This window comes from Psittacula echo (assembly GCF_963264785.1).
Source record: "Psittacula echo genome assembly, chromosome: 5".
NCBI lineage: Eukaryota > Metazoa > Chordata > Aves > Psittaciformes > Psittacidae > Psittacula > Psittacula echo.
In genome coordinates this window covers 81,985,897-81,999,554 of record NC_137739.1, presented here as the reverse complement: position 1 = coordinate 81,999,554, position 13,658 = coordinate 81,985,897, and the positions used below count along the sequence as shown (strand labels likewise).

At 40.1% G+C, this 13,658-nt stretch overlaps 1 protein-coding gene across 1 annotated transcript in view; it reads right to left on the bottom strand.

The window, feature by feature from the left end:
- Positions 1-13,658, bottom strand: part of SPTBN5 (spectrin beta, non-erythrocytic 5) — a gene marked incomplete at both ends in the record, with an annotated part of 91,492 nt that overhangs the window by 53,683 nt on the left and 24,151 nt on the right. The window contains 11 exons of the mRNA XM_080618721.1: positions 3,213-3,392; positions 4,443-4,553; positions 5,356-5,470; positions 6,186-6,331; positions 7,144-7,276; positions 8,842-9,005; positions 9,622-9,738; positions 10,386-10,586; positions 11,824-12,010; positions 12,495-12,721; positions 13,490-13,654. Coding sequence (XP_080474847.1) covers positions 3,213-3,392; positions 4,443-4,553; positions 5,356-5,470; positions 6,186-6,331; positions 7,144-7,276; positions 8,842-9,005; positions 9,622-9,738; positions 10,386-10,586; positions 11,824-12,010; positions 12,495-12,721; positions 13,490-13,654 — 1,746 coding nt within the window. The remainder of the gene's footprint in view (positions 1-3,212; positions 3,393-4,442; positions 4,554-5,355; positions 5,471-6,185; positions 6,332-7,143; positions 7,277-8,841; positions 9,006-9,621; positions 9,739-10,385; positions 10,587-11,823; positions 12,011-12,494; positions 12,722-13,489; positions 13,655-13,658) is intronic.

Sequence of the window (13,658 nt, the reverse complement as noted above, 5' to 3'; positions counted from 1 at the left end):
GCATGTCAGGACTTGTAAGATTCAGCTCTATCTGTGTAACTATATGACTGAGATAGATTGGCACAGAAACACAGTGCTCGGAGGAATAAAGATGTAATGCGAGTTTACTTTCAAAATCTGATGAAACGATAAAGGTATTTGCAATACCTTAAAATGTCTGAAGCATTCAGCTTAGGCAATTGTAAGCATGAAAATTCTAAACCAAATCTCTGAAAGTATTTTTTACTGTGAGTGAGGAAACTTGTGCACATAAAAATAGTTTGACGTTTTCTGGATGACTTTTTCTACATTTGATTCTGTACCTTCACCAATCCACTTACTTTAGGCGTCTCATTTGAATCTGTAATAGGTGTTTTGCTCTTATGTGTGAGTTGGTAAAAAACAGGACTGCAAAGGACTGTACTGGGGATTAATTGAATTTTATTATGGTTTGATCCTGTTTGGGTTAGTTTATTAAATTCTGAGGTGGTAAATGGTCTTTTAGGTTTTCAGTGTATTTTAGAAGACTTATGTATACTAAGAGCTGAACAGAAAAGTTCTTTTACTGCAGAGAACGAAAAATTTTGTGATTGATTGCTGGCTGTTCCCCTGAAGGAAACTACGTAATGGAAATAGCTTCTTGCTTGTTCCATTTTACCCAGGGATTTTTATCTATATCATGAAAATTTTACACAGCTCAAAGCTGGCTTGTGAACAATTCAGCCAGGAAATAATATTTTCAGAAAAGCACCACAAAATTGAAATTAACCAATCTAAGGTCCTAAGAGTTTAGATTTTAAAGCCAAGATACTCTTTTTTTAAAGGTAGTGAACACAGCTACGAAATGATTCTTTAAAAAGACCATGGTCCCTTTAAAAGGGCCTACATAGTGCACGTGTTGGCGTCATTTTGATTTGCAGAACTAATTCATACATAGCTGGATGTCACTGTAGACACTAACACTGCATTTGGCACTGCAAATGTCTAAGAATCATCGAGATTTTAAGCTAAGCACTAGGAAAAATACATAAATCTCAAGATTTTAATGCAGTGGAACAAGTCAAGAGCCAACGAGAGGTTATTGTACTGCCACTGCCAGCAATATTAAAGGATAGACTAGGTATCAGTCTGCAGGAAACTCCTAAGCAGAGCCTCTCCAACACCATGCAGATCCTAGTACAAACTTCAGAACAAGAACCTCAGATCATTCAGAAATATTTGGAGTCTTATGTCTAAATTCCTTTTCCTCGACAGACTTGGAGGATTTGGAGCCCTCTGCTGTTACTGTGCTGTCAGTTAGGGCCGGCTCTGCTATTTAATCAGACTAAGAGTGTACTTGATGGGATTCAAGGAGATACACTAGAGGATTGTGTAGAATCCTCAGTTAATGGAAAGGCTGCTTTGTTTTTGATTCACTGCTTAATCTGTGTACAATTACATTGAGCAATCTGGGGGATGTTTTGTAGCAAAGCTGCTCTAACCAGCCCTAGAGCTACTGAGATTAGACATGACTGTATAGCCCTGCCTTGTGCCATTTGGACAAGCTTACCAAATTTGCAGAAACAGCTCTTCACTTCTTCACAGTATCACAGTATCACAGTATGTTAGAGATTGGAAGGGACCTCAAAAGATCATCTAGTCCAATCCCCCTGCCGGAGCAGGAACACCTAGATGAGGTTACACAGGAATGTGTCCAGGAGGGTTTTGAATGTCTCCAGAGAAGGAGACTCCACAACCTCCCTGGGCAGCCTGTTCCAGTGTTCGTCACCCTCACTGAGAAGAAGTTTCTTCTCAAGTTTAAGTGGAACCTCTTGTGTTCCAGTTTGTGCCCATTACCCCTTGTCCTATCATTGTTTGCCACTGAGAAGAGCCTGGCTCCATCCTCATGACACTCCCCCTTCATGTATTTATATACACTAATAAGGTCACCCCTCAGTCTCCTCTTCTCCAAACTATAGAGACCCAGCTCCCTCAGCCTTTCCTCATAAGGGAGATGCTCCACTCCCTTAATCATCTTAGTTGCCCTGCGCTGGACTCTCTCCAGCAGGTCCCTGTCCTTCTTGAACTGAGGGGCCCAGAACTGGACACAATATTCCAGATGCGGTCTCACCAGGGCAGAGTAGAGGGGAAGGAGAACCTCTCTTGACCTACTGACCACCCCCCAATTATTATCAAAAAAATAGGTGAAAATTGAGAGGACCAGGAATATTTCTTGCCAGCAGACTGACATCAAAGAGATAGTGAGATGCCTGAGGCATAATGCTGTCTAGGCATGTCACTGAGAATACAGTCACCTGGCTTTGTCATTTTGTTTTATGATGTTAAGAAAGCACTCTAACGACTGTGTAGCCCTCTGTTAAGCACTGACAGATTTATATATTTTTAAGGTGTTCATTGCTTGTAAATTTGCCAATGAAGATGAAAGGACACATTGTCAGAGGAAGAAACGGGATATAGTTCTGCCATTCAGATCACAGGATGCATCACTGCTTGGTTCAACTGAACCATTCAAGAATACAAAGAATGTAAAGGTATTCTGGAAATCTACATTAGCAACTTCCTTCATGATAAAAGAGGACACCCTTGCTATTTTAGTACCTGCCACTGCAGTGTTTGCAGCAATTACCTACTGATCTGCAGTGGTATAGCTCAAGTGCCTTCAATGAGACTCCTGACATTTGCAATGTATTCCATAGCAAATCATAGCTCGGTGACCTACTGAGTTCTTTGGAGACAATGCTGCTGTGCATTGCAGGTGGTGATATGTTGATATATGCATGTCACTGTGTTTAAGCAATTTGAGAGGTTACTGCAAAGACCAGTGAGGCCCATTTGATACTTTCCATGAAGTAAGTTAACTGAAGGTTGTTGTATGCCCTGAGAAAGAACAAACTTTCAGGCATTTTGAAAGGGAATCTAACATCTATTTTTATTGCTCTTACTCAGTTTTTGATAACACTTATGCTACTCCTGTGAAGTGATGACCGTTTCTGGCAACTATCAATTATACTAAAGACAGTTGGATACATGCTTTCCTTCCTACAGAGAGTAAAAACCTTATCCTCTAACACCTTTTTAAATAGCTAGAAGTACTTAAATACTTGATTAATAACACAGATAGCACATACAGCCTGTTACATCAATCTTTGCAGCTTGGATATACACCCATGATTCACACACATTGAAGGTATCTTTCCCCTGTGTACCTATGGACGGAAGGCAGAAGTGCTTACATGTGCCTGAAACTGGTAAAGCCTGTATGCTTGTTCCAGAAGTTTCTTGCGCAGCTCCACTTTAGACTTCAGGGCCTTCCAGTTGGTCACTATTGCCTGCTGCTTTGATTTCATGTCTGCCAACTGCTTCTTTGAGCAATGGGTGAGCACATGATCTGCAGAGTGGATCAGCTCCTGCAGCTATACGCAGGGACAAAGAAGAGAGTAGGGAAAAGAGAGTCAGAGAGATGCAGCTAGTATCAGAAAAGTACAATAAAGGCTATGATAATATGATAACTGTACATGAAACTACAACTTAAACATTTTCTAACCTACCTTTTCTCATGCTAAAGAAAAGCGTCCCTAATTTCAGTTCTGTGGAATAACAGTGACATCCAGTGTTTGCTAAGGCTCATCACAACAGTGATGTTTCAAATAAGCAGGCAGATTTTATTTCTCCTTTTTACAATACCATTTATTACATGAGTAATGCAAGTAATAGCTAACTGTATCTCGTTTCCCCGGTGACCATATAGAATAACATTTTCTTCATGCATATTTCATGCTTTCTTACCTTTAAAAGTAACAAGCAACTGGTAGGATCAATTCTAGTGTTACCTGCTGCAAGGCCAAAACACGAGGCCATAATACTGGGATAACTACTTCACATGCTATGTTAACTATACCATTATATATACTAAACAAATGGATGAAGAAATTTATGTTAGTTTTATTGGTCCAGTTGAAGCTAAGCAAAGCCCCAAATACAAGCAAATTGTTTTCATAAGCTGAAACTTTTCATAAGTTTGTATAATGAGCCATACCCTTCTTACAGTCTGCTTCCTACCATGCTAAACTTGTTGAAAATTCCAGACTGCCCCATCCTTCCTTCTATAATCCTCTACAGTCAATCAATGCATGTTGTGTTCAGTGAATATTCAGTTTCTCTGCACACAGAACAGATTCTGGATGTTTCCCTGTAATTACCTGGAACACTTTGAAGAAGGCTGTAAACACATCATAAAGCCTGACATGACCACACGTTTCAAACAGCATTCAGAAATATCCCTGTGAATCAGTTCAATAGTCAGCTCTTATTATAATGTGTCCCTTATTTGCAATGCTCTAAATGATCTACTTTATCATGGCCATAAGACCTTGAATAGGGTCTTAGAAGGCTAAGGAAGACCTTTAGAGATTTCCAGGCTTTCACAGAGCTACACATTAAAGACCATAAATGGCTTTCATTACCTGCTGCTCATTCCCAGACAGCTCGTGCTCCAAGGCTACATGGTTCCGGAGCTGGGTTTGCACACCTCTCATGTCCTTAGCAACATCATCTGGAATACTTTTGGACTTCTCCTAGAAGGAAGAAACCAGAGAAAGCTTTGTTACTTTCTACTTCCAAGCAAAACACACTACAAGCCTACTTTAATCACTCTATGTAGTGCAACCGCATTGTTAACGACATCCTGGGTTACTAAACTATGATAGGTAAAAGGAGACAGAAAAATGTGTTCCAGTACATCTGTCCTAGTAACTCACTTGTAAATATCTTAGTGATTAAGCTATCCAACTGGACCATGAGATGAAGGCTCAAGTCTTTCCTCGATCAGACAAAACAGGAGAATGTCTTGCAGACTTTAGTTGGGAATCAATCTTGAATAGCTACTGCAGTGGCATAGAGTGAATTCTTAATGTAGCATTAACAACCAGTAGTTTCAGGCCATTCTGTAGGATACAGGTGGTCTATTGTGAACCACCTTTAGATAAAAATTTTGTTAGAAATGCTTAGGAAAGATTACTGTAAAGATGAAATGGAGAAACCACCACGTAAAAAGGGACTTAAGTATTTATTTAGTTCAACAAAGGTTCTGAGGGGATGTAGTTGTCACACAGACATACACTGGGAACACAGCAAGGAGAAAGAAAAGGCAATTCAGCTGGAGGACAACACTGTTGCGAGAATAAAATGATTAGAAACTTGCTGCAGGTCAGTTTAGATGAAAATTAGAAGAACATTCCTAACTATTGGAGAAATGCCTTTCTGTAACAGATTCACAGGCTGATTTGGTGTACCAACAATGTATCTGAGAATTATAAGAAACCTCCGTAAGTTAAGCTAAAATAAAACTTCGAATGAGACTTTCCCATTATTTTTTACCTCAATATGGGCCAGAGCATCTGTCAGATCTTGGTAACACTTGTGAATAGCTTCTGCATCTCTCAGCCGCTTACCTCGGAATCTGGTAATTTCCAACAGCTCCTCCCAGGAGTTCCTACAAGGGAGGATGTGGAAAAAGACCATATAAAAGGAGTAAAGGAGACTAACAGTCTGAAGAAAGACTGAAAACAAGTCCTTCCCTTACTTTGTTTTTCATTCCTGCCATGAAATTCCCTTGGAGCAATTCTCTGAGTGGCAGCATGTCTCTCACCCTACTCTGTCCATGTCCTGCCTGCTCCAGGCGTTACAATAGATGATCCTGTATAAAGGTGTCCCTCTCCAGTACGCTTTTCAGGTTCTACATGCAGGACTTGGAGGACTGATTCAGACCCTACTATTCCTTCACGAGATACTCTCTTTTGGACCAGTTTGGACCAATACTAGGCATAAGAAGCTCAGAACACCTTGATATTGTTCTGCAGAGCAGTCATGGGATTCAAACTTGAAAATCAGAAGCAATAAGGAAGCAACTAAACTCTTAGCCTTTCAGTTAGGTGATCCTGTTTCAAAGGGCAAACGAAGTTCATTCACCCCTTACTTGTAAACCACCTCTGATGCAATTGACAAGAAGCCAAATCAGCAAGCAGATAATGTCTGCATTGTAGCAGTCTATTTTTAAACAAGGCATGGCAGCAGCAAGCAAACCACATATTTTGCAATTAGAGAACTGGAAGGGCATGCCTTATCCTTTTCTAATTCCTTCTCACTTCCTCCTTGTCGAGAGTGAATTGAAAGGACAAAGCCTCATAGAGCTAACACAAGCCTCCTACCTCAGCTCTTTCTGCTTCTGCCGAATTTCCCGGGAGTCAGAATGCCCACAGTTCAGCAAGTTGTCTGCCAGCTGCTGGCAAGCCATAACTCTTTTCCCAGCTGCTTCCAACTGAAGTTGGAATGTGTCATATTTGGCACAAAGTTGCTTTTGAAGGAAAGACAAAAGTAACAAAACAGGCATTTTGAGTGCTCTCTTTTCCCAAACATACCTACTGTATGTTTGTACATACAGTACAAAACACAGGTAATAAGATGATCATATTCAGAGATGGAGAAACTGCAGTGAATGACTCCAAAACCCATGAGAAAATACAAACTATTAGCAAAAATATAAAGTCTGCTATGCAGATGGGAAGCAGAAACATTATTACCAGGGACAGACACAAACATTCAATGTACAATGAATTTAAATGATCAAATTATATGTTTTTACGTCATGAAGGCAAATGTGTGCTCAGTACTGTAACTGGATAATGTAGTCTGATTTTAAGATTTAAGATACAAGATATTTTGAAATAAATTATAAAAATGAGGATTCTGAGTGGCTATTGATTTGCAATGGGCTGACAATTTCTGTGCCATGTGAAGAGGTATCACTGTAGATGTCTGTATGTCAGCATTTATGATGAAAGAAATCCTTAATGGACACCACACTGAAATATCTGGTTATTAAAAATAGAAAAGAGTTGCTTCTGGAGGCATAGACATTTTAGCATGCAGTTGTTTCATGCAGCTCAGCCCCCATGGTAACAGGATGGAAGTGTTAGGCAATGCTGCATGCCTGTCATGAGCCAATCCTTCCCACCCACTCTTTGCCCTTTTCCCTCTCTATCTCCCAGTTATTTATACTTACTTCTTACAGTGTCTTATAAGTTTTCAAGGACAAATTCAGAATCTTTTTACAGTCTTACTACACATAGTTTGGTTGACTTTTGATCTGTTACTCAGAAACCTCACCAAGACATGTTCATAATCATTTCCATAGTCTTCAGAGCTGGCTGTTTGTTTCTGCTGACTGATCCAGTCTTGCAGATCTTCATATTCTCGTAGATACTCATGCAAGACAAGAGTCTCATCCAGCTTCTTTCCTCTGTGGGGAGGAGACAAGACAAAACAATTAGACCAAGGAGGGAACTCAGTAGCTTTCTTCTTACTAAACCCCCAAAACTTCTCACCATCAAGGCTCATTCTCTCTAATGAAAGAGCTGACTTTTTTTCTCAGGATTGGAAATTATGTTTGTAGGATGACAGCTTCAGCCAGGTCAGACTGAATGGCTGAGTTTCCAAGAAAAGCACTGTGCCTAGCTGAGCTCACTCCCTGGTTTTGTTTTTGTTGTTCTTTTTGTTTTGGTTTGGTTTTGGTTTTTTCCTACAAGAATACCCTTCATTTTTTTCCAGGTCTGGAAAGAAAATGAGAAGGAAATCTTTCTAACTGAGGGTGGTGCATCAGAAAGGCAAATGCTATGAAGTCCACTTATGCAGTTCTGCTCATATTGCCTGTTCAGCAGAATTGCTGCAACCTGTTGCATATTTCTGGTTGTTGAGAGTATCTTATAATAAAGCCTGAGGTATAAACAAATACCAATATTCCATCTGCTAACATTGTCTGGCCATTGTTGAAACATTCCAAGAAAGTTTAACCTAGCTTCCTTGTAGGAATCACAATTGCTTGTCACATGAGATTTAGCCCGCTGAAAGACTCCACCAAGGACAATGCAGGTCAAAGGTACAAACCAGAGCACCAATGAGGCACCATAAGACCCAGATTAACATTAAGCATGAATAAACATGAAACATTTCTGTGTTCAGCAAACACAAAAAATATTTCCAGATACAGAGTATTTTCCTGAACTTTTCCTTCACAGAATTTTCTACTGATGCTATTACTTTCTTAATTGTAAACAAGAATAAAAACAAATTGTAAAATATTAGCATTTCTTCTAGGTTTAATTATTCTAGTATTCAGACTCTATTTGTTATTGTACTTGCAGAGCCCCATTCCTTTTCTGACTGAATTTTTTGTGGAGGAAAACCCTAAATTGTTCAGATATTTGTTCCTTCCTGACGACAAAACAGAAGTGCTTAAAAATCCTGTGTACAAGCAAACTGTCATGTTGTAAACATCTTACTGTATCAATAACAGAAAGGAAGTGAAATGAAAAGTAAATGAATGATCAAAAGGAAAACCTTTCCTACACTAGCACTGCCACTGGTCATATAAACAACTGTGGTTGTCTCCCTTCTGTTATGTAATGAATTAGGTAATTTTCAAACAACCTTAAGGAAACCTTTTAAAAATGTTTTTTTCCCTTTTGGTACCAATTCCAAATACCACAAAGGTAAGTCAGAATGTGGCATCTCAAGTCACATTACAGGTGCATGATGAAGGGTGAAGAGGAAATTTGGGGGCTTCAAAATCCTTAATATATAGCCAAACTCCCTGAATAAAATGTACAGTTCTTGCTTAGCAATTATGAAAAGCTCATAGGTGCATGCGATTCTAATACAGAAACAAGTGATTTCCTAAATACAATTGAAAAAAGAGGAGATAATGGATATGATCTGAATTCCAGTGAGAGAACTGGAGATACACTGTGTTGACTTTGGTGGGCTTTGAATCGAACCTAGGATCCAAGGGGTAGTTCTAGTTCATACCTTACTGCTGCTAGTTCTTGCAGCTCCTGGAGTCTTGACTGAACTTGTTCCTTTGGTGCATCAACCTCAACACACTGGATGAAGCCCACTAGAGGAAGAGTTTGAGTACTTTCACTCAGTTCTTTCATCATATTTTGGTAAATGGCAATCTCATGCTCCAGTGCCTGGCAGAGAAAAGAGTTGATTGAGAGCCAGTTGTCCAAGATATTTGCTGTTTGAACTTTTGCACCAGCTTATGGTGTAGTCATTGAGACATTAAAAGAGGAGAAAAACTTTCTGGAAGCATGTGACATTTCCAAGACTTGATAAATTTTAGATAATTTTCTAGCAACACTTTTGGAGGGGGAAAAAAAAAGTATACATAAATTCAAACAAATTAGGGGAATAAATTCAATTAGAAATTCCTGATGCACTATTAGGCAGAGAAAAGTGTTCCTGGAATAATACTCTGTCTGTATTTTGGATTTTAGGAAGAAACCCAAGGCTTCGGCATTCATCTGTTGAGACTGAACAGAAGGTATCAGATCAGAGTCAGTTTCGGCCTCAAAAAAATAAGATGAGAATATTCATGAGTATCCTTTTTCCCCAAACTGCATTTTTTCCAACCATATTAGTAAGCTTCATTGATCTTTTCTATCAGTCCATTCACATGTAGACATGCATCAACGCAAAATATCTTGCAGATGGCTGAACACTTGAGTACCAATAAAACAGAAAATCTTACAATTGCAGACAGACCAGAAAACCAGGCCAGCATATAGAATTTAAGCAGAAAAATACCTTATGTTTCTTGAGGAGTTTCAGTGTTCCATCTTCATCCTTACCATAGTCTTTGCTCGTCACAAGTGGATATTTTTCTGCTATCCAAGCCTCCAGGTCTGAAGTATTCATTAAAAACTATCAGTTAAAGAGAAAGTTAATCAGTTTCTATCTTAACTTTCAAAACGCTAATGTCATCTTTTTGACCTAATAAATTCTATGGGGAAGGTGCCCTGTAAGATTTACTGTGATATTTTCTTAAATAACAAATGAAGAATATGTCATAGGAAGAACTACTATCCCACACTATCCTGCCAAATCTTATAAAGGAGAAAGAAGCTACAAAATGGAAGACTTCAGTGATGGATAACTAAGATCTTCTCCAGGCATCAAAGCTCTGGCAGAAAGTTTCAAGTTGTCTCACTTTTCTTTCTTCACATCAGTATCCTTACTTGACCCTTCCTTTACCTTATTCACTAAGGGTAGGGCCTAACTGTGTAACATCACTGTTACACTTCTCATTCCCCTCCGTGAGAGGTTCAAATCACCTTTAAGAATCAGGCTTCATAAAGGCTATAGGAAAACAGAGCCAGATGATCCAGTTCTCCAGGGAACATATTGCAAATGCTGTTCATGTCTACAAAACTCTATTCCCATGAGTCTGGCATCACACAAGTGAACTGAACACCAGTCCCAGTGAAGCTGTTCTGTTATTCACTTTACAAGTCTGACCCTCTTCTTTGTCTGAAGAAGCTACTATGTAAGTACATTGCTGTAATTTGTACCTCCTGGAAGCCAACTGAGTGCTGCAGCTGCTTCATCCTTTCCTCACATGCCTTCTCCAAGCCCTGCCAGGCAGTCATCAGCTCCTGGCATTTCTCACTTATATTCTGAGCTGATGGGTGCTGACCTATGACCATTGCCTTTCCTTTATCCAGGACCCGCTGGACTTGCTGTTTGTGGGCATTCACTTCTGCCTGCAGTTCCTGGGAATGAGATAAAAAAAAAATAGGAATAAAGGAAGGGTATGTGAGGACAACGAAATTCTGTATGTTCCTAGTCCTAGGACAGTGGGCAGAGCATAGCCAGTGGACACAAGGACTATCTATTTCTACAACAGCTACAGCCTCAGCCACTAGTCCCAGCCCCTCTTGTATAATGCTCTGCTCTTGGTGCTGCCATTGAGGGAGAACATAAGAGTCTGTAAGGTGGCAGCAGACATCCCTTAACTTCCCTCAGCATTAGTCACCAAAGTCCTCAGCTTGATGCTCTGGCCTGGTCCTATCACTTCTCCTTACCAAGAACCTTCCCCTGCCCAGCAGCCAGTGAGGTTTGGGAGAGGAAGCAGGACAAGGGATGAGACACAAAGATGGGGGATTCAGAAGAAAGTGTTGAGCTGCTGATGGGAACATAAAATACCCCAGAACATGAATGGACTGGAGGATGATGGTAAGAGACATTGTCAACAGTACCATGAAAATCATTAGACTCCTGCTTCATAAAGCCTCCCCACTGATCTTATAACCCTTCTTATGGAACCTGCAATCCAGGTACTGTAATATTCAGTGTTGCCTGTGGTGCAAAGCAGCTCTGAGGTGCCCCAGGGCTGTGAAGAACTGCTACAAAGAACCAAACTGTCCAGAAATCAGTGTTAACCTGTCTTTATAAATATGTTGACTATGGCTTGTTCAAACCATTTTGTAGCAGTACTAAAAGAAACATCAAATGGCTGTTATATGCTTTCCAAGAGAATGTAGCATGCACAAACCCCAAGACTGCATGTATAATGAAGCACTAAGCACAGAACAAAAATAGGACAAACATATAACAGTCAAAATATTCAACCCAGGTCAACCCACAAAGCAAATAACTATTTTTTTCTATTTAATGTGAGGTACCCTAGCTTTTTATCCACTTTTAGTGGGAAGAGCTACAAAATTTATCATAATAATAATACTGCAAAATATATCAAATTTTGCAGTTCCCACAAGAATTTCGTATTTGCTCTGAAAACATCACCACTTTGCTGACTTGTCTCAGTCCGCTGGAGCTATTTTAGCTGGGCTAGTGCTGGAATCAGTGAATATACTCATTGAAAGTGTGCAATACATTTTGCTTGCAATTGCCTTCCTGAAGATAAAAAAATGTGTAGGTGCTGCTTTGCAGGCTAAGGTGAAACATAATGTGCCAATACGCTATAATGCACTTGATTAAAGGAGTTACCTTGTGCTTTTGCAACAGGTTTTGAGCCACATCCAAGGACTTCCCACAGTTGGTGGAGTGGGCAATAGGCAGTCGCTCATTAATCCAGTTCAGTTCCATGTCATGATAATGGTAGAACTCATAGAGATCCACTGCAGCTTCCAGCAACTTACGCCTCTCATCAAGAGGTGCTTGCAAAGACTCAAACCTAGGGGTCATCCATTAAATATATGTTAAAACAAAGCATTATCCTGGTTCTGGCAAGAGAATTAGGCTACAATACCACTGTGAAGATTAGAAAACACTGGACACTCCTTTGCAATTAAATTTCAATGGTTTGTACTGACTGCATATTCAAGAATCTCTTCTACAGAAGGCTACTTTTGGCTAGTAGACTTACACAATAACACTAAACATAAGCAGAGGAAAAGTGATTACATTTTTTAAGTCCTAGGCTTATACTGTGATGTTTTAAGGAACTAGTCACTATTGAGTGCTGGATCACTGCACCTCTTAGAAACAACCAGTGGAAGACCAGTGGATAAGCAAAGGGCTAGGGGAGAAGTGCAGCAGACAAGAGCAAGGTCCAGTAATGAAGGTTGAGGTGAGTCAACAGGCAGCTTTTCTAGGAGGTAAAACAATAAATGTTACTTGTCATATAGGGTGGAGACAAAAAGAGAGTGACTGCTCACCTTTTCAGATACTTTTGTGTTTCATCCAGAATCCTCTGCGAGTTAAAGTGATTGGTGGCCATTTTCCTCGCATGGGATACAATAGAGTTCATTTTCTCTGCCAGCTCATGTGTCTCATTTTCCAGCTGTCTGTGCTGCTTGAGTAGATCACGGCTGGAGCGCAAATCGTGGCCTGTCTCAGATTCCTGAAGAACTTTCTCGATTTTCTCTATCTTCTTTTTTGCATCCTGCCAGGAAGAGGTTACAGCACACTTGTACTGATGCTTCAACGTCATTTTCTTTCACTCAGCCCCTCCCATGACATCTTCCTCAAAATGGTTGTAAAATCCATATGTCCTTTCTCTGTAACATGATGGCCAGGAGTCTCTGAGAGGCATCTCCTGGGAATATTTTGGTTTGTACATTATTTTGGAATAGTCTTCTCTCTGAGGCACTAAAGCACATCATTTAAAACAGTCTCTTTGAACTATCTTCAGTGACATAGTACAAAACAATCAAACAATCTTCAAAGGCCTCAGATAACAGCTACAACACAACAGCAGTTCCATGACATGACTGGTATCAAAACAGCTTCACAGCACATTGTTCCTCTTACACAATTTGCCTGAATGACAATGTATACTTAATACAGTGCCATGTCACCAACCCCCAAACTGACTCCAAGTAAGCAGTTAGTTATGTTTGCAGAGCACTGACCCAGGCAGAGAGTTTTGATTGTTTTCCCAGTATGGGATGGCTGCACAGATACAATGCTGAGCCTGAGTTCAACAGCTCTGCGTCTTGGTGCTGTGCTGGCACTGTTACCCTGCTCATAGATTTGTAGTGAGCTTGGTCAGCATTATATTGGGTTTTCCCTCCAGAAACTGTAGACAAAATGGACACCTTAGAATACACTTTTATCTGATTAATATTCTGCTCTTTTTTGTGAGGACTACACAACAAAGCAAACAGACTTCTAGGTCATTCCTCTCCTCTCTTCCCCATCACCTCCTGACCTGGAGCAGTTCCATGAGCTGTTCTTGCTGCCCAGCTTGTCTGAGCTTGTCACCTCGTTCTATCATCTTGGAATACAATTCCTTCCACTTCTTCTGAAGCTCTGTCATCTTCTGCTGGATAGAAACTGCGGCATAATGGTTGTCTTGAATCAGTTGATTTCCTTGCTGG